General features: G+C 42.9%; 2 protein-coding genes and 1 pseudogene across 2 annotated transcripts in view; 2 read left to right on the forward strand and 1 right to left on the reverse strand.

The window, feature by feature from the left end:
- The window catches only part of LOC132985376 (basic proline-rich protein-like), a 19146-nt gene extending 17561 nt beyond the window's left edge, over nucleotides 1–1585 (reverse strand). The window contains exons 1-2 of the mRNA XM_061052727.1: nucleotides 1522–1585; nucleotides 1327–1386 (exon numbers count right to left, since the gene is read on the reverse strand). Coding sequence (XP_060908710.1) covers nucleotides 1327–1386; nucleotides 1522–1585 — 124 coding nt within the window. The remainder of the gene's footprint in view (nucleotides 1–1326; nucleotides 1387–1521) is intronic.
- Nucleotides 1586–11029: 9444 nt separating this feature from the next.
- On the forward strand, nucleotides 11030–13752 carry LOC132984615 (bifunctional protein GlmU-like). Its single transcript, XM_061051474.1, has 3 exons — nucleotides 11030–11135; nucleotides 13043–13234; nucleotides 13317–13752. Exons 1-3 carry the CDS (start codon nucleotides 11133–11135, stop codon nucleotides 13554–13556), a joined length of 435 nt encoding a protein of 144 aa, XP_060907457.1. The 5' UTR covers nucleotides 11030–11132; the 3' UTR covers nucleotides 13557–13752.
- A 2435-nt stretch (nucleotides 13753–16187) lies between these two features.
- On the forward strand, nucleotides 16188–23576 carry LOC132984616 (tripartite motif-containing protein 16-like; annotated as a pseudogene).
- The last annotated feature ends 1251 nt before the right edge of the window (nucleotides 23577–24827 follow it).

The following is a 24827-nucleotide window of genomic DNA, read 5'->3' on the forward strand; positions in this document are numbered from 1 at the left end:
AATCATTCTTGGGTTTACAGACTTCATTTTAAACATTTAAAAGGTCGACACACAAGTTTACGATTTCTGTCCAATAACAGTCTCTAGGTTCCCGCTTTAAGACTGAAACATGTTTAGCTTAATCTCCTCTTAAGTGCAGCATCTCAGGTGAGTTCATGAAAAGGAAGCGTGCCTTCTCAGCTGTTTTCACACATGCACTCTTGAACATTTTGTAGAAATCTTCAGGACAGGCTGCCCCTGAAAGTTGCTTTTTTTTTCACACACATCCCTCACAGCGAGAAGTTTTCCCTGTTGGAGGGGGGAAAGGTACACACAATCAGCACTTCGGAAAAGAAAGCATGTTGTTTGGTTTATTTTAACCAGTAAGAATTTAAAGGTACAGTAACATGTCCTGATTACGACGGAACGCAATAAATCAAATTCAAGAGTCTTCACTAATCGTCTCAAAATCCCAACATTTATCTTTGTATCTTAATTATTTTTTATTTATTTACACTTTTTTTATTTTCTTCATACATCTTGCCTCCTGACATCTTTTACAGCGTGCGTGTGGTGGCCAGACTCGGAGCAGCTGGTCAGTTAGCAGGCCACATCAGCGTCAGGCCGCCTCACTGATAATGGGATTAGTTTAAGCCAGGCAGCAGGGAAAGCAGAGAGGAGGAGGGGGAGAGGAGGTGGGGGAGGGAGGGAGCGAGGGAGGGGCAATCAACGTCGTTTAGCAACCCTGGTTTCCCCCTGAAACCGCAAAACTCATAACTTTACACCGCAGAAGAAGACTGCAGGTATGTAGATCTGGTTTCAGACTTTCTTATTATCAGGAAAAATATTAAACTCGCTGAGGAAATTCTAGAGCAAGATCCCTCCAAAATATTGTTAATATTGTCAAAAATATGTGAGATTTTAAAGTGCTGTGCAAAGAAGCCGAGCACCAAAAGTTGCAATGCAAGTTACACAAACAGTTGGCTGTGATAGTGAGGTTTTGCAAATGATATTAAATGTATTATTAATAATATTAAACATAATTGTAGTTATAAAAAGTAGTTCCTCCCATTGGGCGGCTGTGGCTCAGTTGGTAGAGTCATCGCCTCTCAAGCTGCTCAACATTTCCGATGTGTCCTTGGGCAAGACACTTAACCCTGAATTGCTCCCACTGCTTCAGTGGTGGTGTATGAATGGGATTAGTTACTTCTGATGGATGATACTACATAGTGATCCCAACCATCAGTCTGTGAAAGGGTGTGAATGGGTGGGTGTGACCTGCGGTGTAAAAGCGCTTTGAGTAGTCGGAAGACTAGAAAAGCGCTATATAAGCTCAAGTCCACTTACCATTGGGGTATGTGTTGGCTCCTCTGCACTGATGAGTTTTCTGTCTCCAGGGCTGCAGACCTGGGGAGCGGGAGAGGAGACACACCTGGGCCCGGTGTGCAGTAAGTCTTATAGAGCGATCTGAGGAGACTTGTCTGACCCACACATCTTTATCTTTGTCTTTGGTTTTTACAGCACATTTCCACACACTCACACCTGACACAAACTGTCTTCTCAGAATCTTCAAAATCTTCAAGTTTTTGAAGATTTTCGGGGTCATGGGCGGTTAGAGCTGATCCCAGCTGTCATTGGGCGTAAGGTGGGTTTCAAACCTGGACTGTTCAACCAGCCAATCGCAGGGCTGCACACTCACATTCACACCTACAATTTTAGAGTCAGCAGTTAACCTAACGAGCATGTCTTTGGACTGTGGGAGGAAGCCGAAGAGAACCCACACATGGAAACATATATGTGATTTTTCACACTTAAATATAATATAAATAACATATATATATATATAATAACATATAAAAAACACCTGAGTCCCACTGTCTGTGATGTTTTCAGAGTTTTCAGAGTCCTATCTTCACTTTGTTTACATCGCCAGGACGGCCGGCTGACTCCTCCCCTCGTGTATAAAAGTTGTTTAATTGAGGGACAAGAGAAAAGAAGAATAACATACTGTACTCACTGCTTAACTGTGTTTCTAGATCACGCTCATTTCAGGTAAATTTACATGCAGTGTGAAGATACGAGCATAATAAAGATCGCTAGCATTAGCATGCTAACACAACAATGCACCGCGAGTTGTTTTGGTTTCATGCTGGTGCTCAAGGGCGACATCTACTGGATCAAAAAATCACATATAAAGCCTTTAAGTGTAGGCAACATGTTCCCCACACTTCATATCCACCGTCAGAAACTCAAAAGCTCAAGCCTGCATGAACTTTTGAGGTTTATATTTTTGTGTGTCACTCGCTCTTCGCCCTCAGCTCACCTGCAGCTGCAGACGGTTGAACCTCCCCGAGCCCTAACAGTCTCACAGCAGCTTTCTAATGAAGCCAATCTCTCTGGCTCTCAGCGGCGTCCCGAGTTGCCGACCGCGGGCTTTTAAGTGCTTTGAGTCTCTGCCGAGGGGGAGCGCTAATAGTGGCATCAATACCACCGGCAATTTGGGCCGTGATGAGAAAGCCCCTGAAGTCGACATATTACTTCCTCTAAAACTAGAAGCACTGCGCCGTAATTTCACCCTAAAAGCCCCACGGTGCGGCCCCGCTGAGGGGCTGCAGAGGATTGTGGGGGATTGATCTGTGAGGAGGTAGATGGATGTGTGAGAGCCCAGCAGAGTTGTCTATTGATTTCAGACGGCGTGGAGGATGAATCCATGATAACAAAAGGTCAGCGCTCCTTAATCCTGGTCTTTAATCAGAACAGAGATCCACATCCAGCAGCTTCAGGCACCTCTTCAAAAAAACAAGCTGCAGCCTCCTGAAAGTCAAAAAAAAGGACGTTTCAGAGCTGCTAGAACGATTAAATCACAGATCTGTCTTGAGTCCTGGTGATAAGACGTGAGAGAGATTTTTATACTCTGAACTAGACTCCAAAAATGTTGACATGAAGAGGCAGAAAGGTTTGAAAACTGTTTGGAAAAAAAGACCCACATAGCAACATCTCTAGGCTTTCAAACTAACGACGATGCACCGGTGACGGATTAAAACCTTTTTTTTTGGGAGAAGTTTCTGAAAGCTTTTCTTTCCTGAGTGCTGTTTGAATGAGGACAGCGGTGGTTGTGAGGATGACACAGTCTGATGGTGGAGGCCGGGCGTCAGAGACGTCGGGTGGCAGTCGTGCCAGATCAACTCGCTCTATATCTATATCTTGTGTGTATAAGCCTGCATGTTTTATCCCAACAGATGTCACTAGTGTTCACTTTCCAAAAGCCGTCACACTCTTATATAATATGTCCCTTCCTTCCTCTAAATGGTCTGTGCTTTATTTAAAGGCTTTATATGTGATTTTTTGATCCAGCAGATGTCGCCCTTGAGCACCAGCATGAAACCAAAACAACTCGCGCTGCATTGTTGTGTTAGCATGCTAATGCTAGTGATCTTTATTATGCTCGTATCTTCACACTGCATGTAAATTTACCTGAAATGAGCGTGATCTAGAAACACAGTTAAGCAGTGAGTACAGTATGTTATTCTTCTTTTCTCTAGTCCCTCAATTAAACAACTTTTATACGAGAGGGGAGGAGTCAGCCGGCCGTCCGGGCGATGTAAACAAAGTGAAGATAGGACTCTGAAAACTCTGAAAACATCACAGACAGTGGGACTCTGGTGTTACACCCATTGTAGACAGTTATGACTCACAGAGTTATTTTCAGAGGAGATACTTGATTTCTACTTTTAAGTGTGAAAAATCACATAGAAAGACTTTAATGTGTTAATTCAGAAATTGTAGTCATTTCCTGAGAATGTCCTCAAACTTTTTCTAAATTGTAAAAATGTCCCGACTCTCCACAAATGTCCCCACTTTCATAAATGCCCAGGTGCTCTCACGTTTCTCTTTACTCTCCACAAAAAATGACTTTTTTTTAAATGTGTCCTCATCGTTTTCCCACATTGGATCCAGTGACATCACTTTTACAAGAACCTTACATTTTCTAAAGATGTCCCCACTTATTCCTCCTGAATCATCCTCCTGGTCCAAAAGGTTTCCATGTACCACAAACTGTGATCAACCTACTGTAAGCTAGTCCTTAACACACACACACACACACACACACACACACACACACACACACACACACATACACATTTCGAATCAGGCACCTGACACTCACAGCTGCCTGTGGCTCTGACATGTTCATACATGTCATTCCAACATGCTGCTGAGTGCCAGCTCGGACAAAACATCCACACACACACACACACACACACACACACACACACATACACGCACGCACGCACGCACGCACGCACACACACACACACACACACACACACACACACACACACACATACACACACACACACACACACACACACACACACAGACAAACACATACACACACACTTCATGTGGAAACATCTCGACAACCTTCAACACGTCTGCAACCTTCTTCTCCTCTGATTCTGCTTTTAATGACTTTGAGGTACTATCACTGAGCTCAAAATGTGCTAATTTTCCAATGACAGCGGGAAACCTCCCTAAGGGGGCCCCATCTGAAAGCACTCACTCACGTTAACCTAGAGGACACGCATTAACGAGTACATTTCTGTTGTTTTCTCAAGATCCTGACCTATTTACCTCGTCGTCTCAAGCGAACAATTCTGTTTAAAGACTTTATATGTGATTTTTTGATCCAGCAGATGTCGCCCTTGAGCACCAGCATGAAACCAAAACAACTGGCGCTGCATTGTTGTGTTAGCATGCTAATGCTAGCGATCTTTATTATGCTCGTATCTTCACACTGCATGTAAATTTACCTGAAATGAGCGTGATCTAGAAACACAGTTAAGCAGTGAGTACAGTATGTTATTCTTCTTTTCTCTAGTCCCTCAATTAAACAACTTTTATACACGAGGGGAGGAGTCAGCCGGCCGTCCCGGCGATGTAAACAAACTGAAGATAGGACTCTGAAAACTCTGAAAGCATCACAGACAGTGGGACTCGGGTGTTACACCCATTGTAGACAGTCATGACTCACAGAGTTATTTTCAGAGGATATACTTGATTTATATTTAAGAGTGAAAAATCACATATAAAGACTTTAAGTTTGAACATGCTGTTTATGTTTTTCTCGTCTCATGTTTCATCATGCATTAGGGTTTGTGACCTTTTATTGACAGCAGAGCAGCGTTTTTTTTCATCCGTCTGATACTGACCTTGAAATAATGAAGAGTGTCTCTTAATGAGATGATTTTGATTTAATTCCATGTCATTATAAAAAGTTAACGAGGGAGGCCGATGTGTGCCAGTACGACTTGAATTAACAAGCAGCGGCAGCAGGGGGACGAATTCTGGACCAACGCGCTAATGAGTGTGTTGAACAAACTCCAATAATAAAATCCTTTGTGTGTGTGTGTGATGGGGGGGGGGCAACGACCTCTGAGGCGTTAAGGATGTTCGGATTCTTATTTGAATGATTCATAGTAATCTTGTGTGCAGAATATGTTACCTGACCGATCAGTACACCTTGAATTTAGCCAACAAGATTAGACCCTCTGCACCCCCCTTTGGTCTGAGTATGACCTCTTGACTTCAGGGTGGAGGTACAGGAGGACCAGGATCAGGACTAAAAGTGTGCCTGTAACCGCTTCAGAGACCGCTCCCCTTCCTAACGGAGTTAAACTGGTCCACCATTATTTTATGCTCTGTGACTTTATTTGATAGGACAGCCATAGAGAGACAGGAAATGTGGGGGAAGAGAGAACTGGGAATGACATGCTCCAAACAGCAGCAGGACCACCAACTGTATAAAACATGTTTATAGATCACAGACAGTAAATTTAAATGTTTGAAGTCTGAGTGGCGTCCCCCGTCTGTCCCTGCAGGGGGCGCTGGAGTCCCATCGATGGCGGTCTCCATGCTGGAAATGCTGTCTCAGTCTAACTTTCAGTCAACCTAACGACAGGCTGAGAGCTGGAGCTGAGGCGGGTTTTAAACCTCCTGACAAACCGTTACACCGCGCCCACCTGTCAATCAGGTCAGCTACACGCCTTATTGTGAATAACTCTTATCCTTCATCAAATCAAAACTGATGAGTCATCAAAACATTCACCCCCCGTACAGTGTGTGTCCATCGAGACATGAGCTAATCACACCTATTTGGTTTTTTGAACCAGGCTGTAAACATGTTAATCTCTGCTGTAAAAACAGACTTTTTAGAATGGGTGTGTATGTGACTTCCTGTGCTTCTGCAGCCAGCCTCTAGTGGACACTCGAGGAACTGTAGGATTGTGCACCTCTTCATCGGCTTAATTTTTTAACACTGGAGGTTGCCACATGAAATAGACTCAGTGATGTCCTCCATTGATTTTTAAAGAGGCGTTTTGCAGCCCAATGATGGCGGGTGGCCATGTTGGAAATGTTGTCTCAACCTACCTTTTTATCAACAGATTTATTCTTTTTTTTTTTTAAACTTTTGTCCTATACCCCAATCAACTCTGAGGACTTTTAACAAACCTTGTCGCATATTTAGAAGTACAAAAAAAAAGCATCATAAAGTTATAACAGGTGGTTTTAAAAATTATATATTACAGTGTAAATTATAGAAAATGTTGCTATGCAGATGATGTTATAATGAGCATGAAGTCATCCCTCCATTAGCAGGATGGACCATAGGAGCTGCAGCAGGGGCTTCTGGGAGATTGACAGCTTCGGGGTGGTGGTTATGACTGAGGCAGCAGGGGCTTCTGGGAGCTGCTGGTGCCGTGGACGGATGCCTGAGCCGCCAGCAGCGCTCCACCACTCCTTCTCCATCGGACACAATCTGAACCCCCACTCACACACACCCTTCACTCTCTCACACACACACACACGCTCGGCCAGCCGTGCTTTTGTCTGGCGTGTCCACATGCATCTGTCATGCATGGCAGCGTTGGCACTGACAGTCTGCTATTGTTGCCCCCGCCCGCCCCTCCTTCAGCAGGAGACGCAGCCACAGTTTGGGGTAATTGCTGGTCCTAATTAGTTCACACACACACATGGACATTGCACAAATACATAAACACACACACACATATATGCCAAAAGCACTGATTAGAAGTCCAAATCCTATTAAAGAGGAGCTTCACTGAAACAATGTGATTTCTAAAGAGCCATTGTTAATTTCTAGATCAATACAGAACGAAGGTTATCTTGTGATTCTGTGTGTTTATCACGACGAGTGGATGGACGCCCACTTTACCTCCTGCTGTTGAATTTTTTTCCCTACTCCAGAGAGGTCAGAGGATTAATGGAAAACAAAGCAGCAGTTAAAAGCTTCTATTGTAAGCATTTAAACACGGCTTCTCACCGGCACTGTTGGCCAAAACGGTTCATTTTAGAAATAAAAAATCAACAACTGTGAGGGGAATGAGAGCAGGCTGACTTTGTTGAGTTGTAGTGAGAAAAAAAATAACAGTTTAAAGAATTTAAACTTTAAAGATTCCCCTTGTGTGACTTTGACCCCCGCTGTGAGAAATGCTGTGTTGGTATTTTATGACTATCCTGTCACATCATGTCAACATACCTGTAGTGTGTTTGTAACAAATTCATACCATCACAGATTCATGCTCCGCCCCTTCCCTTCATCACATCCTCCCCCATGATCCCATTTTTTTAAGCAGATGGCTCTTCATCATGAGTCTGGTTCTGCTCGAGATTTCTGCCTCTTGAAGGAAGTTTTTCCTCTCCACTGTAACTTTTGCTAAATGTTTCTTAGTGCTCATGATGGATTGATGTTGGATCTTTGTAGATAATAGAACAAAGAGTGAGGTCGTTTTTAGTGTTATACCTGAAATCAGTCTTGGTCTCGAGACCAAGCCCCATCTTGGAATCAAGAGCAATTTTACTCGGTCTTGTCTCGGTCTCAGACTGGGCGGACTCCAGATTCTAAATCAAGACTTTGTTTCCATGTCATTACTGTGATTAGAAGGAAAACGCCTCTTTCTAAAAGAACAAATAACTTCAATTCATTAGTAGTTTGATTGTTATCCCCCAGTTATGGGCGCAACCTTCCCGGTGTTACGGTCTAAGTGAGGGACACGCCCTCTTAACACAAAATGAGGATTTTTCTGTCATATTTATGGTCTTGGTCTCGGTCTCGCCCTGCCTTGGTCTTGGTCTTGACTCGGTCTCAATCCCTAAATGTCTTGGTCTTGTCTCGGTCTCGATCCCTAAATCTCTTGGTCTTGACTCGGTCTCGATCCCTAAATGTCTTGGTCTCGGAGCACTCCAGTCTTGAGTATGTCTTGACTACAACTCTCCAACATTACATGCAACACATACTGTAAGGGTCAGAGGTCAGAAGGTCAAAGGATGCATTTGGCTCTCTCTAGTGATTTGCAGATGAAAGAACACAAACCTGTAAAGATCCAAAATAAGAAAGGAGACACTGAGGTCTGTTCATGTTGAGTATTTGGTGTTTTAAGATCTTCTTCTTGTCCTGAATCCTCTCTAAGTAAAGTGAAGACACACTGCAGAGTTTGAAGTCTGGTTGCTGGGCGCTGCAGGTTGTTGTCATGGACGCTGTAACCTGATCGTAATCAGGACCTCGTTGGGGGAATACATGCGAGCTCCTCTGCTGGAAAATAATCACCGCAGCATGGCCTCGCGTTGCTCCCAGGAGCCCCGACACGCCTCAACCCTGATTTAATCTGCTCATTATTACACGGAAAAATACTGACAAATACACAGCTGCAGGTGTGACTGTGAGATCTGATTCTGCCTCGTAGAATATCACTTTAGACTTTCCAGCATTTTAAAAATCACATCTCATTTTTATTTAGCACTGCACAAAATCCTGATCTGTGTCCTTTCTCATGATCCTGATATGACCTGAATACATTTAAATACAGGTGAAAGTATTTCTCATTGATGACTAACATGTTCGGGGGGAAAGAACTACGTCTGAATTCAGACTTAAAGTTGATCGTTTGCTCTTCCTGACGTTGTCTCCTCCTCTCTACATCCTTGCTCGTGTTGGTCATACTCTCCGATGTTCGTCGCTTTGGATAAAAGCGTCTGATGAATGATTTGTAGAATCAGTTAAAAGTAAGAGTTTCATTTTTAAAAAATCCCTACGTTTAAGATCTCCTTAAAATCAAAGTTCAAAAGTAAAGACATCAAAATAAACTTGAGGTTCTGATTATAAATGAAAACCCATTTTTCAGTCATATATGTAAATTCTACTGCTGATTATATTTAAAGTGTGTGGCCTCATGTGGTATGAGACTGTAAACCATTACCTGCAGCTAGTTATCCATTACCTGGAAGACAAACGTTCAGGACAAACTCTAAAGTCTAAAACACAGCAGAAGCCTCTCCCTTTCTGTCTCTGTCTCTCTCTCTCTCCTCTCTCTCTCTCTCTTTCTTTCTGGATCATGTATTTGTTATGTTACACACACAGGTGTTTACCCGTGTTTGTACTTGTTTCGTTTTGTGTCCGTGTGATGGCACCATGAAATATTTTCGGTAAGGCCCCGTGTTGAGAGTCCAGACATGAAAATAAAGATAAATTCAATAATTCATTCCACATCTATGATGTTTGGATCTGTTAAAGACTCCTGAGGAGAAGGTCAAAGGTGAGGCTGCTTTACTTTCCAGGGAGCGATGTTCTCAATCAGGGATCCAGTGAGTGCTGAGGATCCATTTTCTACACCACAGCGCCATCTAGGGGTAAACACAAAGATCTCCACTAAGGGTTTAAATGAGATTAAAATCAGGATGAAGTGTGATCAGACGTCACGCTTAAAGTCTAAAAGTCTTGTTCAGTGACATTCTTTAAGATCATTATGAACATTCTAAAGTCCCGTTTGTTCTTACCAAGTCTCACGAGACTTACGCTGAGTATGGCAACACTCGAGGGTCACAACAGTATAACTGTCTACACAGATGTTGATAACAAAAGTTTTGATTGTTCTTCCATATTTATTATTTATAATATATATATATATATATATATATATATATATATATATATATATATATATATATATAATTTATTTCAGTTATTCAGGTATTATTCTATTATTGTTTTTTATCTCCCTTTATTTAACTGATGTAAATATGTTTGATTTTTAACTTTTTGTTATTTTTGATAATTATATTCCTGTTTCTTGAGCTGTGTCAAAAAAAAATTCCCCCATTCAGGATCAATAAAGTTTATCTTAATCTTAATCTTAATCTTAATCTTAATCTTAAACTTGTACCGAGGTACGACCAACACTTAACCTTTGTTTGTGTTACAGAAAAGAGCGATCAGACTTATAAACAAGGTGTAACAAATAGATCATTGTCTGAACATGTACAGAAGTCATTTGTGTTTACATCTAATGAGGAGAATCATAGACGGAGATTTAATTTTAAAAGTCCATTTGCACGCACTACATTAAAACAAATGTGTAATTCAGTAAATGGAGTTAAATTATTGAATTATCTCGACAATCACTTAAAATGCTGCACAGGTATTATTCAATTTAAAAAATGTATAAAGAAAAAGATCTGGGAAATTATGAATTCATTGAGTCAATCTAAATGATTGTATTGATTGTTTCTATATCGTTGATTTATTTTTGTTTTGTGAGCCGTCTTATTTTGTTTCAATTGTATATTTTGTTGTTAAGAAAGCAGCAGGTATTACACGTTTTCTTCTTCCTGCTCCTGTTTGCTTATGGACAGTGTTATCATGAGAAAATATGTCATGTGGTGTTAGCAAACAATGAAATGAGCAAATAAATCAAAAATTAAATGAAAAGTTTGAAAAATCTGACTACACCTCTTATTATTAGAGTAAAAAAAATACTAATGTATGTTTTACATCTTATTTAAAGTCTCTAACAAAACTTAAAATACCAGAATAAGTCATTAAAACCAAACTGAACTTAAATACCTTCAAGCTGCTCGACTCTTAAACCGCCAGCAGGGGGCAGTAAAAGACAAGAAATACGAAGTACAAACGGGTCTTTAAAAAAAAATCTCTGCAGGAAGTTGTCAGTTTGAGTCCGGTTTTCTGAGCATGCTCAGTGTAAGTCAAAGCCCTCCCATGCTGCATGTGTGTGACTGTAAATGTTTGACTGGTGTGTGTGCTCACAGTTTAGTCTCTCTGGAGCCTCAGACTCGACATGGTGAGTTCACACTTCTCTTTCTTTAGGAGTTTAGATTAAAGTTCAGCAGAGGGACGAGAGAAAAGGCCAAAGTTAGCAGATGATATTTAGTTATTGTCTCGTTGGTAGGGATGTCTGTGTCTGTATTTAAAGCTCCTACATTTTATTTTTTACTCCGTTCTTCACGTTATTAAGAGTGAATTTACAGTTTACTATAATCTGATCGAGTTGTTTCAGTGAGGGTGATCTGAGATTTAGGGTTTCCCATGCCAGTCACCAGTTCAATTTCTACTGGAGCTCTCACTCCAGTAGAAATGCTCGCGTTCTGTAGTAAACACTCGGTTACATATTCAGCTCATGGGATAAAGACGTTCACAAGCCTACCTAAGTAAACACACCTCAGTGTCATCATCACCTGTATTAGCTCGATTAGGTTCATCACACTCGTTTCCGGGTTTTGATTGAGTCTCCCGTTACTTGGGGGTGCTAGGGGGATGCTATGGCTATCCTACGGGTAGCTACAGCGCCCCCCTAGCCCCTCCCTGGCACCGCCCTAACTAGACTCTTCTCCTCTGTCGCCCCCCGGTGGTGGAACAAACTACCAAACTCCATTTGATCTGCAGAGTCCCTCTGCAGCTTTAAGAAAAAGCTAAAGACCCAGCTCTTTATGAACACCTATGACCTTCATGATGATGGTTTTTGGATGATATTTAAGATGGTTTTGATGCTGATTAGAACTCTAAAGAACAGCTGTTGATGTTGTGCTTTGCCTCTGGTCACTTCCTGTCAGCACCTGTGTGTCCAATCAGACTTAAAGCTGTTTGTTTGTACTTCCTGATGTTGCTTCCTCCTCTCTATATCCTTGCTCCCTCTTGGATAAAGCGTCTGCTAAATGATTTGTAGAATTGTACACACACACACACACACACACACACACACACACACACACACACACACACATTGTACCTCTGTTCTCTGCAGGCTGCTCCCTCTCCATCAATATCTCAAAAGTTTAGTTTTTTCTTCCACTTGCACCTGCACACCTCCGATAAACATCAGCTACTGACGACTGGCTGAATCTTCTTGTCACTGAAGGAACGAGACGATCAAAGGGAACGAGCTCCTGAACAGCATCAGAACTTTTCTTTACAAGTGTGTCTTAACTAAAACAGGAAAGTTCAATAGATATCACAGTTTGGACCTCAGAATGTGTGTGTGTCTCCAAACTGGTTTATTAATCGATCCGGGCTGGTGTAGATCTGAAAAGCCTAGGTTAAAAGGTTTGTCGTGTGTTTTCATCAAGTTTACAAAGCTGCTCTGGACGGCGGTATGATCGGTGACGCATGAAGACGCATTTCTCTTTAAGAAGATACGAATATAAAACTGTTTAAAAGTAGGAAATAATGAGATGTTTAAATGATGCTAAAGGTGGTAACATGTCGAAGTAAGGCGTGTGAAGTGATGTGATGTAAGCTCCGCCTCCCTGCGTGTTCTTTATTCACTTCTGTTAAACTGGCAGATCAGTTAGAGCTTTAATGATGTCTGCTCACATGAGAGTCCCTCCCCCTCCCCCTGCAGGGGTCAGAGGTCAGCCTGGTGTTTGGTTTGGCACAGTGATCCTGTTAGAGATCTGAATGGACCACACACACACACACACACACACACACACACACACACATGCTGAACAGAAAGGAGAGATTTTGGATTTAGACACATTTGTGTTTCTTTTCAGCACGTTTTGAAGGCCGCTTTAAAGAGAGCAGCTTTGTTGTTCTCCAGCTGATCTCAGAGCAGTCAGACACATAAACACAGACTCTGTTTACAAAATGACTTCCTGCGATTCAAACCCGCCCGGAAAACCAATCATATCCATCGATTCTAAGAGGGATTGGCGTGTACGAGACGACTTATAAGACCTTTTGTCCCAGACTTCCCCTTCAGGAGGATCCCCCCTGCAGGTCCACGCGGTCCGCTTTGGCCCAGGTCAGGAGCTGCTGGGGTCTCTGCAGGCGTTTGTGAAGGAAGCAGGACTCAAGGCGCCGTTCATCATGAGCTGTGTGGGGAGCGTCACCAAGGCGACGCTCAGGTTGGCAAACGCCACGGCGTCAAACACAAACGAGGTATACCTCACAGTCACATGACTTTATGCTCTTTGAGTTTTGTCTCTTTGAAAAACCAAAAAGCATGAACTGTCCTCCTCAGGTGCTCCACCTGAGCGGGCGGTATGAGATCGTGTCCCTGGTCGGCACTCTGAACCCGGAGGCTCACCTTCACATCTGCCTGGCCGACGCCGAGGGCGGCACGGTGGGAGGCCACGTGCTGGGAGGTCTGGAGGTGTTCACCACGGCCGAGGTGGTGATCGGAGAGGCGACTCAGCTGCGGTTTGAGAGAGAGCTGGACGAGCAGACGGGCTTCCCTGAGCTCGTGGTCCAGCGGCGCTGACAGACAGAGAGAGAGAGATAAAGGAGAGGTCAGGTTCACCAGGTAACAGCTGCTGACTGTTCCCTCCTTTACTGTGAAGGAGTGACTTTTAATCAAACTGTCCAAAGTGTAAAGTGTAAAGCTGCTCACAACACAAGCACATTTTCTCCACATCAGCTTAAAGTATCGAAATGAATTAAAAAATGTACAAAACCCTTGTTATAATAATTTTTTTGTTGAGTACAAATGTTTCCAACAGTTATCAAAACCAGAGAAAAAAATAATTGTATAGTCGTAATGGACGTGTGTTGTGGTGGTGCCCTGTCCTGACAGACACCTGTTTAGTGTTACCATGGAAACAACCGATGTTTCGTCAAAGGAAGCGTGAGCTGTTACTGAAAGCTGCCGTTCTGTCGCTGTATGAGCTGCTGTGATAAAAACCTACTTGGAAACATCAGCTCGTCTGTAAACATATTCTCTTCCTCAGGTCGGTTTCACCCGGTCGTCATGACTACGGTTGTAGGGGTGTAGGGAGAATCACTCCCATGATTCCCCATGCCTCAGCCTTGAAATCATTTTTTGTTTTTGTTTTTTATTGAGAGCCCCCTGGTGGCGGAATTTAACTTACTGTGCCTTTAAGAAAACGCCAAGAATACAAAATCAGAAAACAAAGTGTGGATTTGTCTTAGTTCATACCAGCGTTTGCGGATGCACACCTGCCTCTTTGGTATAGAAAAACAATGAAATGCGCGATATCAAAAAATCTTCACCTTACCATGATTGTGATAAATTCATTTCTAACAGGCACTATTTATTTGGCAATAACTTTGTCGCTGCACATATTTGCTGGTGCAAAAGTCTTGAAATGATAAGTTACATCTTATGGCCAGATGTTGGGACTGTGCTGAGCGAGCAAAACTCTGAACGTCACCGCAGAACAGACTCAATAAATGCATCGCCTTCATCAAACATCAGCACAAAGAAATGCAGCAGACAGATGCAGGTGTTAGACATTTTGTCCGGGCAGAAAAACTGATTTGAGTCACAACATTAAAGATGTAAAAATAAAAACATACAGAATTTGTCCCACTTTAACATTTCAGTGAACGCAGCTTCAAAACACACACTCTCTCTCTCTCTCTCTCTCTCTCACACACACACACAGTATCTGCCCTGCGGGGGTCGCAGCTTTCTACTAATAGATGTTAAACTGCAGTGCGGCCCTTCAGAGCCTCTGACCCCCCTCCCCCCCCCCCCCCCCGGTTGTGAAAAGACAAAGCACCCCCCCCCCCCCCCCCCCCAACACTCCCCCAACCTAAAGGATTAACCATGACCTCGGCCCGGTCACGGCCACCGCCGCGAAGAAAGGCAGAGCCGTGCTGCTGTGTGGCGGGCGGCTCGCAGGGAGGGGAGAGGGGAGTGGTAACAGGCCTTTGATGGAATCCACATCATGGAGTTTAATTGGAGCTCAGACGACTGATTCCAGCCGCGACGACATGTTTCTTTATTACCACTGTCTCACTAACAACACCTTTATACTCTGATTAATCCGCCGCTGAAAATAGTCCCTGAGAGTTACTCTTTAAACTCCTGTTTGTTTGTTAGCAGCAGTTTCAGGAAATTACTACGCTTTCAAAATAAAAGAATGTGCTCCTTTCATAGATTCATAGTTTTTGTTGAAATTGGGTTTGAATCTGACGGCCAAAGACCTTTTTTTAAAGAAACCAAAACGAGCGCAGGGTTATGGATTCATGTTCAACGATGGGAGCCCAGAAGGTCAATTATTTACAGTGACTGGAAAGTGCAAAACTACGACGGAGGATTAGGGCCAAGGTAAAGAAAAGAAAATATCTAAACATTCGAGATTAAACTCATAAATATACGAGAAAAAAGTCATAAATTTACAACATTAATCTTGTTATACTTTAGTGAAGGTTTCACAAAATAAGGAAATAGGCTTCTTCCTTGTGCAGTTGGTAAAAAACAGTTCAAGGGAAGTTTTCACTTCAACTTTCAAGGACTTGTATATCTGTAAAATGATGAATGAAACTACACATGCTTTTGGCACATCATCATCTCATTGCATTTAAAGAGACACACACACCAAAACGGAGCGTTCTGAGAGAGCTGGTTTATAGAGGGTCACAAACCTCCTCTGGTGCTTGGTTCATGTTATATTTTGAACAAAGCACAGCACAGATGTTTCATGTAGACCACAGGGGGACTGTTTGAAAAGGTGGAGGAGGGGACTGTTTGAAAAGGTGGAGGAGAGGGATAATATGTCCTCTTTAATGTTCTCGGTTTTTGTAAATTCAGAAAAACCCCGTAAGTGTTCACAGAAATGTCTGAGTTTAATACAGACCTTTGACTCAAATGGATAGCTATAACCATTCTTCCTCAGTTTGCTTGTCTCTGATGTCTGAGTCTGTTTTCCTGAGTGTGTTTTCTACAGGTTACGTTTCTTTTTTTTCACCTGCCGCTGCTAAATGAATTTCCTCTAAGTCACAACAAAGTTAAAGTCAAAGTCCACCAACAGCCAAAAAGAGAAAAAAACATAAAAAACACCTCTTCTTCCTGGAATGAATCGTAGTTCGATCAGCCCTCCCTCTTCTTCCTGCTCTAAAACACAGCCTGCTGCACTCTGTCCTCATACTTCATGGTTCCCTCCCCTTTAGATCTACAGTTTGAGGATGGGTGTAACCAACAACACCTGCACAGTCACATGCACAGACACATGCTTTGTGGATCAGAGGTGAAACTTGTTTTCAGTTATGAGGAAGTGAATCTCAGACAGTCGTTGTTACCGAGAGGAGAAATGGCACAGAAAGGAGTTCAGCTGGACCGGGAAACCTTCTCTTGTTCGATCTGTCTGGATCTCCTGAAGGATCCGGGGACTCTTACCTGTGGACACAGTTACTGTATGAAGTGTATTAAAAGCCACTGGGATACAGAGGATGAGAAGACAGTCTACAGCTGCCCTCAGTGTAGACAGACCTTCACATCGAGGCCTGACCTGAGGAAAAACACCATGTTGGCAGATTTAGTGGAGGAGCTGAAGAAGACTGGACTCAAAGCTGCTCCTGCTGATCACTGCTATGCTGGATCTGAAGATGTGGCCTGTGATGTCTGCACCGGGAGAAAACTGAAAGCCTGTAAGTCCTGTCTGCAGTGTCTGGCTTCTTACTGTGAGCATCACCTCCAGCCTCATTTTGAACTACTTGTCTTTAAGAAACACAAGCTGGTGGAGCCCTCCAAGAAGCTCCAGGAGAACGTCTGCTCTCGTCATGATGAGGTGATGAAGATGTTCTGTCGTACTGATCAGCAGTCTATCTGTTATCTCTGCCCTGTGGATGAACACAAAGGTCATGACACAGTCTCAGCTGCAGCAGAAAGGAGCGAGAAGCAGAGAGAGCTGGAGGTGAGTTGACAAAACATCCAGCAGAGAATCCAGGACAGAGAGAAAGATGTGAAGCTGCTCCAACAGGTGGAGGCTATCAATGGCTCCGCTGATAAAACAGTGGGGAACAGTGAGAAGATGTTCACTGAGCTGATCCGTCTCATGGAGAAAAGACGCTCTGATGTGAAGCAGCAGGTCAGATCCCAGCAGCAAACTGAAGTGAGTCGAGTCAGAGAGCTTCAGGAGAAGCTGGAGCAGGAGATCACTGAGCTGAAAAGGAGAGACGCTGAGATGAAGAAGCTGTCACACACACAGGACCACAACCAGTTTCTACACGACTACCCCTTACTGTCACCACTCAGTGAATCTAAACACTCATCCAGCATCAAGATCCGTCCTCTGAGGTTCTTTGAGGACGTGACAGCGGCTGTGTCAGAAGTCAGAGATAAACTACAGGACGTCCTGAGAGAGAAATGGACAAACATCTCACAGACAGTGACTGAAGTTGTTCACAGAGTAGACGCAACGACGTGACTGATTGCAAAAACACAGCAGTAGCAGCTGTGCTCACTCAAGGTGATTTTATTAAACAACCAATCAAACATAAATGTACACACCCACATTACTTGTCGCGTGCCAGTTCAATCAGATCAATCAATAAAGAAAACAAACAGGAAACAAAATCATAATATACAATGAGAGCACACTGTTAACACCCCCACTTGCTCTCACCTTGTTGACATAGAGTGTCAAATCATTTTCCAAAAATAAATGCATCAAACTTCATCAACTTGCACTTGGTTGCAGGCTTTGTCAACAAATTTGCTACCATCTCATTAGTGGGACAATACACCAATGTAACTGTGCCATTATTTATAGAAGACCTAATAAAATGGTACTTGATGTCCACATGTTTGCATCTTTGTCTGCTCACAGGATTTTTTGCTAAGGCTATTGTACCTTGGTTATCTTCATGTACCTTAGGTGGTGAGTACTGACATTTATCAAGATTTTCCAACAGCTGTTTAAGATAGAGACACTCCTGTATGGTTGTAGCTAGGGCTATGTACTCTGCCTCACAGGTGGACAGTGCGACAGTTGGCTGTTTCTTTGTCTTCCATGAAATCAAAGCACCACATTCAGTTAGACTTACACAATAGCCAGTTGTACTACGTCTGTCATTACTAGCCGCCCAGTCTGCATCACTGTATGCTCTGATTCCCAGTGCCTCATCACTTTTTCTGTAACACAGCTCTTTGTCAATTGTACCTTTAAGATACCTCAGTACATGTTTAACTGTGGCCCATTGCTCAACAGTTGGCTCTGTAAAATATTGTGACAGTTTGCTCACCACAAAACCTATATCAGGTCTAGTACAGATTGTCAGATATATGAGGCTTCCCACTGCCTCTCTATATAGTTTAACATCAATCAACTTTTCAGCATCATTTGTATAGTCAAGTTTTTGTTCACAAGGAGTCAATCTCGGTTTGCAATCCTGCATGTTAAACCTTTGTAATACTTTTGACACATATCTTGCTTGGGACATTCTCACACAGTTGTCACTCTGGTTGAAATCAACACCTAGGAAATACCTTAGTTTGCCCAAGTCCATCATTTTGAATCTTTCCGTAAGCATGTTCTTCACATGTCTGAGAACATTCTCATCACTTGCCGCAATCAATAAATCATCAACCCATATCACAATGATAACTTTTTCATTGGGTGTTTCCCATGAATAAACACAGTGGTCAGCTTGATTCTGCTCAAAATTGTTTTTGGTCAAGTACTCATGTAGTACCTTGTTCCAATTTCTGCCAGATTGTTTCAACCCATACAATGATCTTTCCAATTTACAAAACAATTTTTCATTTGTGCCAGATTTTATTTCGTAGCCCTCTGGCTGTTCAATGTAAATTTCATGATCTATTGGTGCATTTAGATAGGCAGTTTTTACATCCATTTGGTGCAGAATCAGATTTTCTTGTGCTGCTTTTTGTATTATCACTCGGATACTTGTCAGATTAGCTGTAGGGGAAAAGGTCTCTTCATAATCTACACCTCTCTTCTGACTGTATCCTTTAGCCACGTAACGTGCTTTGCACTTTTCAGATCCATCCATGTTGTTCTTGATCGCGTAAACCCACCTACCCCCCACTGCTTTCTTACCTTCAGGCAAGCTAGTTAGGGTAAATGTGTGATTTTCTTTAAGTGACTGCATCTCCTCATCCATAGCAGTGACCCACTCTTTTGATCTGTCTGAGGTTACAGCTTCTGTGAAAGTTACAGGTATATTACATGTCACTCTATAACAGTAATCTATGTTAATCTGAACCTGATCAGTTTCTTCATCAGATGCCTGTTGAGAAACACAGTTGTGGAAATAGTCTGGCCTCTTCCTTACTCTAGAAGGGTACCTTGTAGGCTCAGGCATAGATTCAACTGTTTGGGTCTGAGGACTACTTCTCAGTTCCTCCTCTTTAACTGAAACCTGGTCACTTGCTGGACTTGCATTTACATCCTGCCTAGTTATAGGCCTATTGACCTTCTGCTCAAGAACATCATCACCATCCTCAACAATGCTAGTTTGAGTCTGTTGCTCAACACTGGTCTTAGGAAGAAACTTGACTAATCTGTGCTTTTGCACTTTCCTGCTGTCAGGAAAATAAACCATGTAAGCTGGACTGCTTTTATCATAACCGATAAAAACACCCCTTTCACATCTTGAATCCAGCTTTCTTTTATCTTGTTTATAAGCAAAACACTCTGAACCAAACTTTTGCATCCTGGATAGGTTGGGCCGTCTCCCCGTTAACATCTGAACTGGAGTCTGTTTGGTGCGCGTATTAAAACACCTGTTCCTGGTTATGGCTGCTGTCTGCACCGCATAAGGCCATAAACCTTTTGGCAACTCACTCTCTATTATCATGCACCGTGCCATGTCAAAAAGTGTACGCCAATTTCTCTCTACTGTACCATTTTGGTGGGGAGAATATGGCGCAGAGGTCTCGTGTCTAATACCATGCGTAACCAACAAAGTTTTGTAAGGATTTGAAGTAAACTCAGTGCCATTGTCAGATCGAAGACGTTGAATTTTACCATATGGCGCCGTATCGGCAAGAAACCTCTCTGTTGCTTGTAGTGTATCACTTTTACGCTTAAGACAATATACAAACACGGCACTGGAAAAATCATCAGTGAATGACAAAACATATTTGTATCCCTCTCTGGACTCTGGGTGAATTGGACCGGCCAAATCTGTGTGAACTAGCTCTAGAGGTATTTCGGCCCGCACATCAGGCTTTCGGTTTCGGCTTTGCGTAAACTTGCCTTGGATGCACACTTCACAAGTTTGATGTTTGTTTACTGGACCTTTAATTTTCATGCCATCAACAACCCCTTCTAACCTCTGCACATCATCAAAATTACAGTGCCCTAATATCTCATGCCATTGCTTTAAATCATAACAGCCATTCAATCTGTCATCACATCCATTAGGTACTGTATGCAAGTAATATAGTCTATCATGTACGTGAATGGGAAATTTTGTACCGTCATTGTGCACCAGAATGTCCTCGCCTTTCTTGAAAGTCACGCATGCCCCGCTGGAAGCCGCTGCTTGCACCGAGAATACATCCTGTGGGTAAGAGGGAATGTAAAGCGCCCGTCTCAGCGTTGTTTTGAGGTGACGTCCGCGACTGTCCACCAAGCAGATCTCAGCATCACCTCTGCGCTCTGCTACTCCCCTGCACCTTGTGCCGTCAGCCAGCTCCATGCAATGAGTCCCGGCCTGGAACTCGTCATCGAACCTCTTGAACCTGGAGATGTCGGTGACAATATGCGAGGTTGCCCCGCAGTCAACCATCAGGCCCCTCGCGTCGACACCCTGGCTGCTTGGCTGGAATCCTGCCGCCCCATCGGTCACCAGGAATACGTATTCGTCGGTCCCTTCATTGGTGCCGGTGGCTCTCCATGTTGCGTCCTGGCGTCGTCTCCTCTTGCAGTTTACATCGCGATGAGTGTTGCTCTTGCATTGGCTGCACCACATTTTGCGCTGACAAGCGCGAGCAATGTGTCCCTTCTGTCCGCACCTGTAGCACACCACGTCCGCTGCAGCCCGTTCAGCTCCCCGTTCAGTTGAGCCTGCACTTGTGGGTCTCGTAGGCCTCTGTCTTGTACGCACAGCCATTACATTGTCCTCTGCTGCTGGAGCACGCATCTTTTCAATGTTCTCGTAGCTTCGAAGCTTTGTTTTGAATTCTGCAAACGTTATCCGGTCATCCGATTGCGTAATATGGATGGCAAACTGTTTGAAAGTTTCAGGAAGCCCCTTTAGAACCATAGCCACCAACAGCCCGTCATTCAAAGTCTCTCCAGAACTCCGTAATGCTGTGATAGCAGTTTCTGCACGGATAACATATTCAGTCACATTCTCGCTGCTTGATTTTTGAAGCGAGGTCAGCTCAGTATATAGACTTATTATTCTCGGCTTTCCTTTACCTGCATAATAGTCTCTCAAAATCTTTAGCGCTGCGCGCCCATCGTCAGCTGCTTCTCGCATTACAAGCGACAAACTTTTATCGTCCAAGAACTGGATCAATTCTGCATAGGCCTCAGCATTTGAGGCCGCTTCTTCTGGTGTCTCCACACCCTCGGGCTCCGTGGTAATAATCTTTTTCAGGCCTTGCAGCCGGAGGTGTCCCAAAAACTTCACCTCCCAAAGTTCATAATTCTTTTCATCCCCGTCAAATAAAAGCCTCGACCAGCGACCGCCAGGTTCTGTTCTTCTAGGCGCACTCATGACGTTACTTCAGTACGTTACAAAACAAACAAACAAACAAAAAACTCTTGACTTCTTGACTTTACTTAGCTGGGCCCATAACCTGTTCACAGAGTAGACGCAACGACGTGACTGATTGCAAAAACACAGCAGTAGCAGCTGTGGTCACTCAAGGTGATTTTATTAAACAACCAATCAAACATAAATGTACACACCCACATTACTTGTCGCGTGCCAGTTCAATCAGATCAATCAATAAAGAAAACAAACAGGAAACAAAATCATAATATACAATGAGAGCACACTGTTAACAGAAGTGAATGTTTTACTGTCAGAACCAGAACCAGAGCCCAAGACCAGAGCTGAGTTCTTAAAATATTCATGTGACATCACACTGGATCCGAACACAGCACACAGACATCTGTTATTATCTGATGGGAACAGAAAAGTAACATTTACGAAAGAGACCCATCCTTATTCTAGTCACCCAGACAGATTCACTGGTTTGTGTTGGCAGGTCCTGAGTAAAGAGAGTCTGACTGGACGTTGTTACTGGGAAGTGGAGAAGAGAGGAATAGGAGTTTCTGTAGCAGTCACATACAAGAATATCAGCAGAGCAGGGAGATTGAAAGAGTGTATATTTGGACATAATGACAAATCTTGGGCGTTATTTTGTAACAACAACAGTTATAACTTTTGTTACAACAAAGTCATCACTCCTGTCTCAGGTCCTCAGTCCTCCAGAGTAGGAGTGTACCTGGATCACAGAGCAGGTATTCTGTCCTTCTACAGCATCTCTGAAACCATGACTCTCCTCCACAGAGTCCAGACCACATTCACTCAGCCTCTACATGCTGGACTCAGGTTTTACTTGTTTGGCTTGTTTAATGGAGTCTCTGCTGAGTTGTGTAAACTGAAATAGACAGAAGTCATTAACGAGACAGATGTTTAACTTGCTGTGTTTTAAATCTTCAACTTGATTTTTATCCACGCTCGTTGCTGAGATCTGATCGTGGTCACCTGTCAATCAAACTTTATGGGCGGTACTTTGACCTCTTCTCGTCTGTTCTGTAAATGTTTGAGTGTCTTTAAGTGACACTCCTTCCTGTGTCTGTTTAGCCGTGGACTCTTTCACTGCTCAGGATGACTTTTGTTCACCTGAACTGACATTTCTCTGAGTGATAAATATTAACTTCTCTCCTCTCTCCATGTTTGATTATTTGTTTTCATACATTTATATTTTCTGTTGTTTCTGTTCTGATTCAGGAGTCTGAAGAGAGAGAGAGAGAGAGAGCAGCAAACTTTTCTTTCATGCTGATTTTCTCTTCTCACCACTTTGTACATTTGTAGAAAATCTATAAAATCACACTTGAAATGAAATGAAGAAATGAGTTAGTCAGAATAAATGTTGTTGTTCATATTCAAAGTGATGTAAAAATGTCCTCTGAGGTGTTTTAAAAATGTAATCCTTCTGATTAAATCAATAATGTCAATAATAAATAAAGGAGTGATGTCTAAAACCAAGCGGAAGCTCAGAGGGGTTTGCTGGGCTCCAAAACTCTGGAACGATATACCTCAGCACGTAGAACAGGCCTCTTCTCTGCCTGTTTTTAAATCTCTTCTTAAGACCCATCTCTTTTCCCTGGCCTTTGACACACAGTAAGACGTCAACTTGTTTATTTATTTAATTTATTTTTTGCGTGCCTATTCATTTTACTTATGTTTTATGTTTTTTAAATTGATTCTGTATTTCACATGCTGTTTTCTTTGATCTCATGTGAGCTGTTACGTATTTTATTTATTCTTCTTGGTCAACTGTGGTTATTTTAAAGTGCGTAACAAATAAAGTTGGAGTGGATTGGAACTCAGGGGGGCTCATTGAATTTAAAGAGACACACACACCAAAACGGAGTGTTTTGAGAGAGCTGGTTTATACAGGGTCACAAACCTCCTTTGGTGCTTGATTCATGTTATATTTTGAAGGGGGATAATATGTCCCCTTTAATGTTCTGATCGGGAAACTGCTACTAAAAGTGCTATAAAAAGTGAAAGAATGTTAAATCTTTTACATGCAAAACATAATGGAGCTTTGTCACTTTGGAAAGGGAGTGCAAGATGAGTCTCACTCTGAATCACAAGGGTGTGGCCCACAGTGGGTGGCAGCACACGTCGTGATAAATATTACAAGATTAAGAAACAGTTCACAAACAACAAGTTAAGATGAAGAGCAGAGACGTGATCACAGATTACGATTCAGAAACACATCGGGCGTTTTTTGTCCTGTAAGATCGAGCCAAACTCTTCCCACCTGTTTCAATAAATCAATTTACTGAAAATGTTTTTAAAAATTGTAGCTTCCCGGTCCCTGCCATGTTTGTTTCCATGAGGCCGAGGCGAGGCCGCACGTCAGCGGGGCAGCCGGCTTGCCGCCACATTAAAAGCGGAGCAACAAAGCGTCCCCGCTGCAGCTTTGTGCTTTTGTTTTGCTCTGTCGAACGCAGCATGATGGCCGAAAAAAAAAAAAGCGTTGGTGGTCTGCCCCGGTGCCCTCTGGGAGGCCGTTTAACACATCCAACCAAAGCAGCTCAGTTCTCGCCCCCCACCCCCCCAGACAAATTGAAAGGCAGTGGCCACACGAGCGGATGTTCTGGATTTTGAAATGTGGTGTTTGATCCAAAGACTGTTTTCAATTCTGCTCTTTTTTGTCTTTCTTTAGACGGCATCTTCAAGCAGCAGAGATGATTAAAAACATGGACAGTGATGTTTTCCACTCTCACATACACTTGTTACAGTTCCACAGAACAAGAAATCGGTGAATAACAAGTTTGTTGTTTATTAATGTTCCGCAGATACGTCTGCAGGCGGCGTCCTGCTGTGAGGCACCAATTACATTTTACTGTCACACACTCGCTCAACAAAGAGTCGACTTTCATCTCCTCACAGTCACAGTGAAAGACGGCGTCACACTGCATCGCTGCATTCCTATTCATTTATTTTTCACACATGGACAAACATTGAATTTGAAAACAAACAGAAGCAGAAACTCAGAGAATCAAGTTTTATTCTCATGTTTATTACTTTCCTTTTTTCAAAGCTCCACAGTCATGCAAACTAA

The sequence above is a fragment of the Labrus mixtus genome, chromosome 12, assembly GCF_963584025.1.
Source record: "Labrus mixtus chromosome 12, fLabMix1.1, whole genome shotgun sequence".
Classification (NCBI taxonomy): domain Eukaryota; kingdom Metazoa; phylum Chordata; class Actinopteri; order Labriformes; family Labridae; genus Labrus; species Labrus mixtus.

Bases quoted from the DNA above. Each gene is read 5' to 3' on its own strand.
- LOC132984615 (XM_061051474.1), top strand. The intron at 13,235-13,316 runs GTATACCTCACA...TGTCCTCCTCAG, and splicing joins CGGCGTCAAACACAAACGAG to GTGCTCCACCTGAGCGGGCG.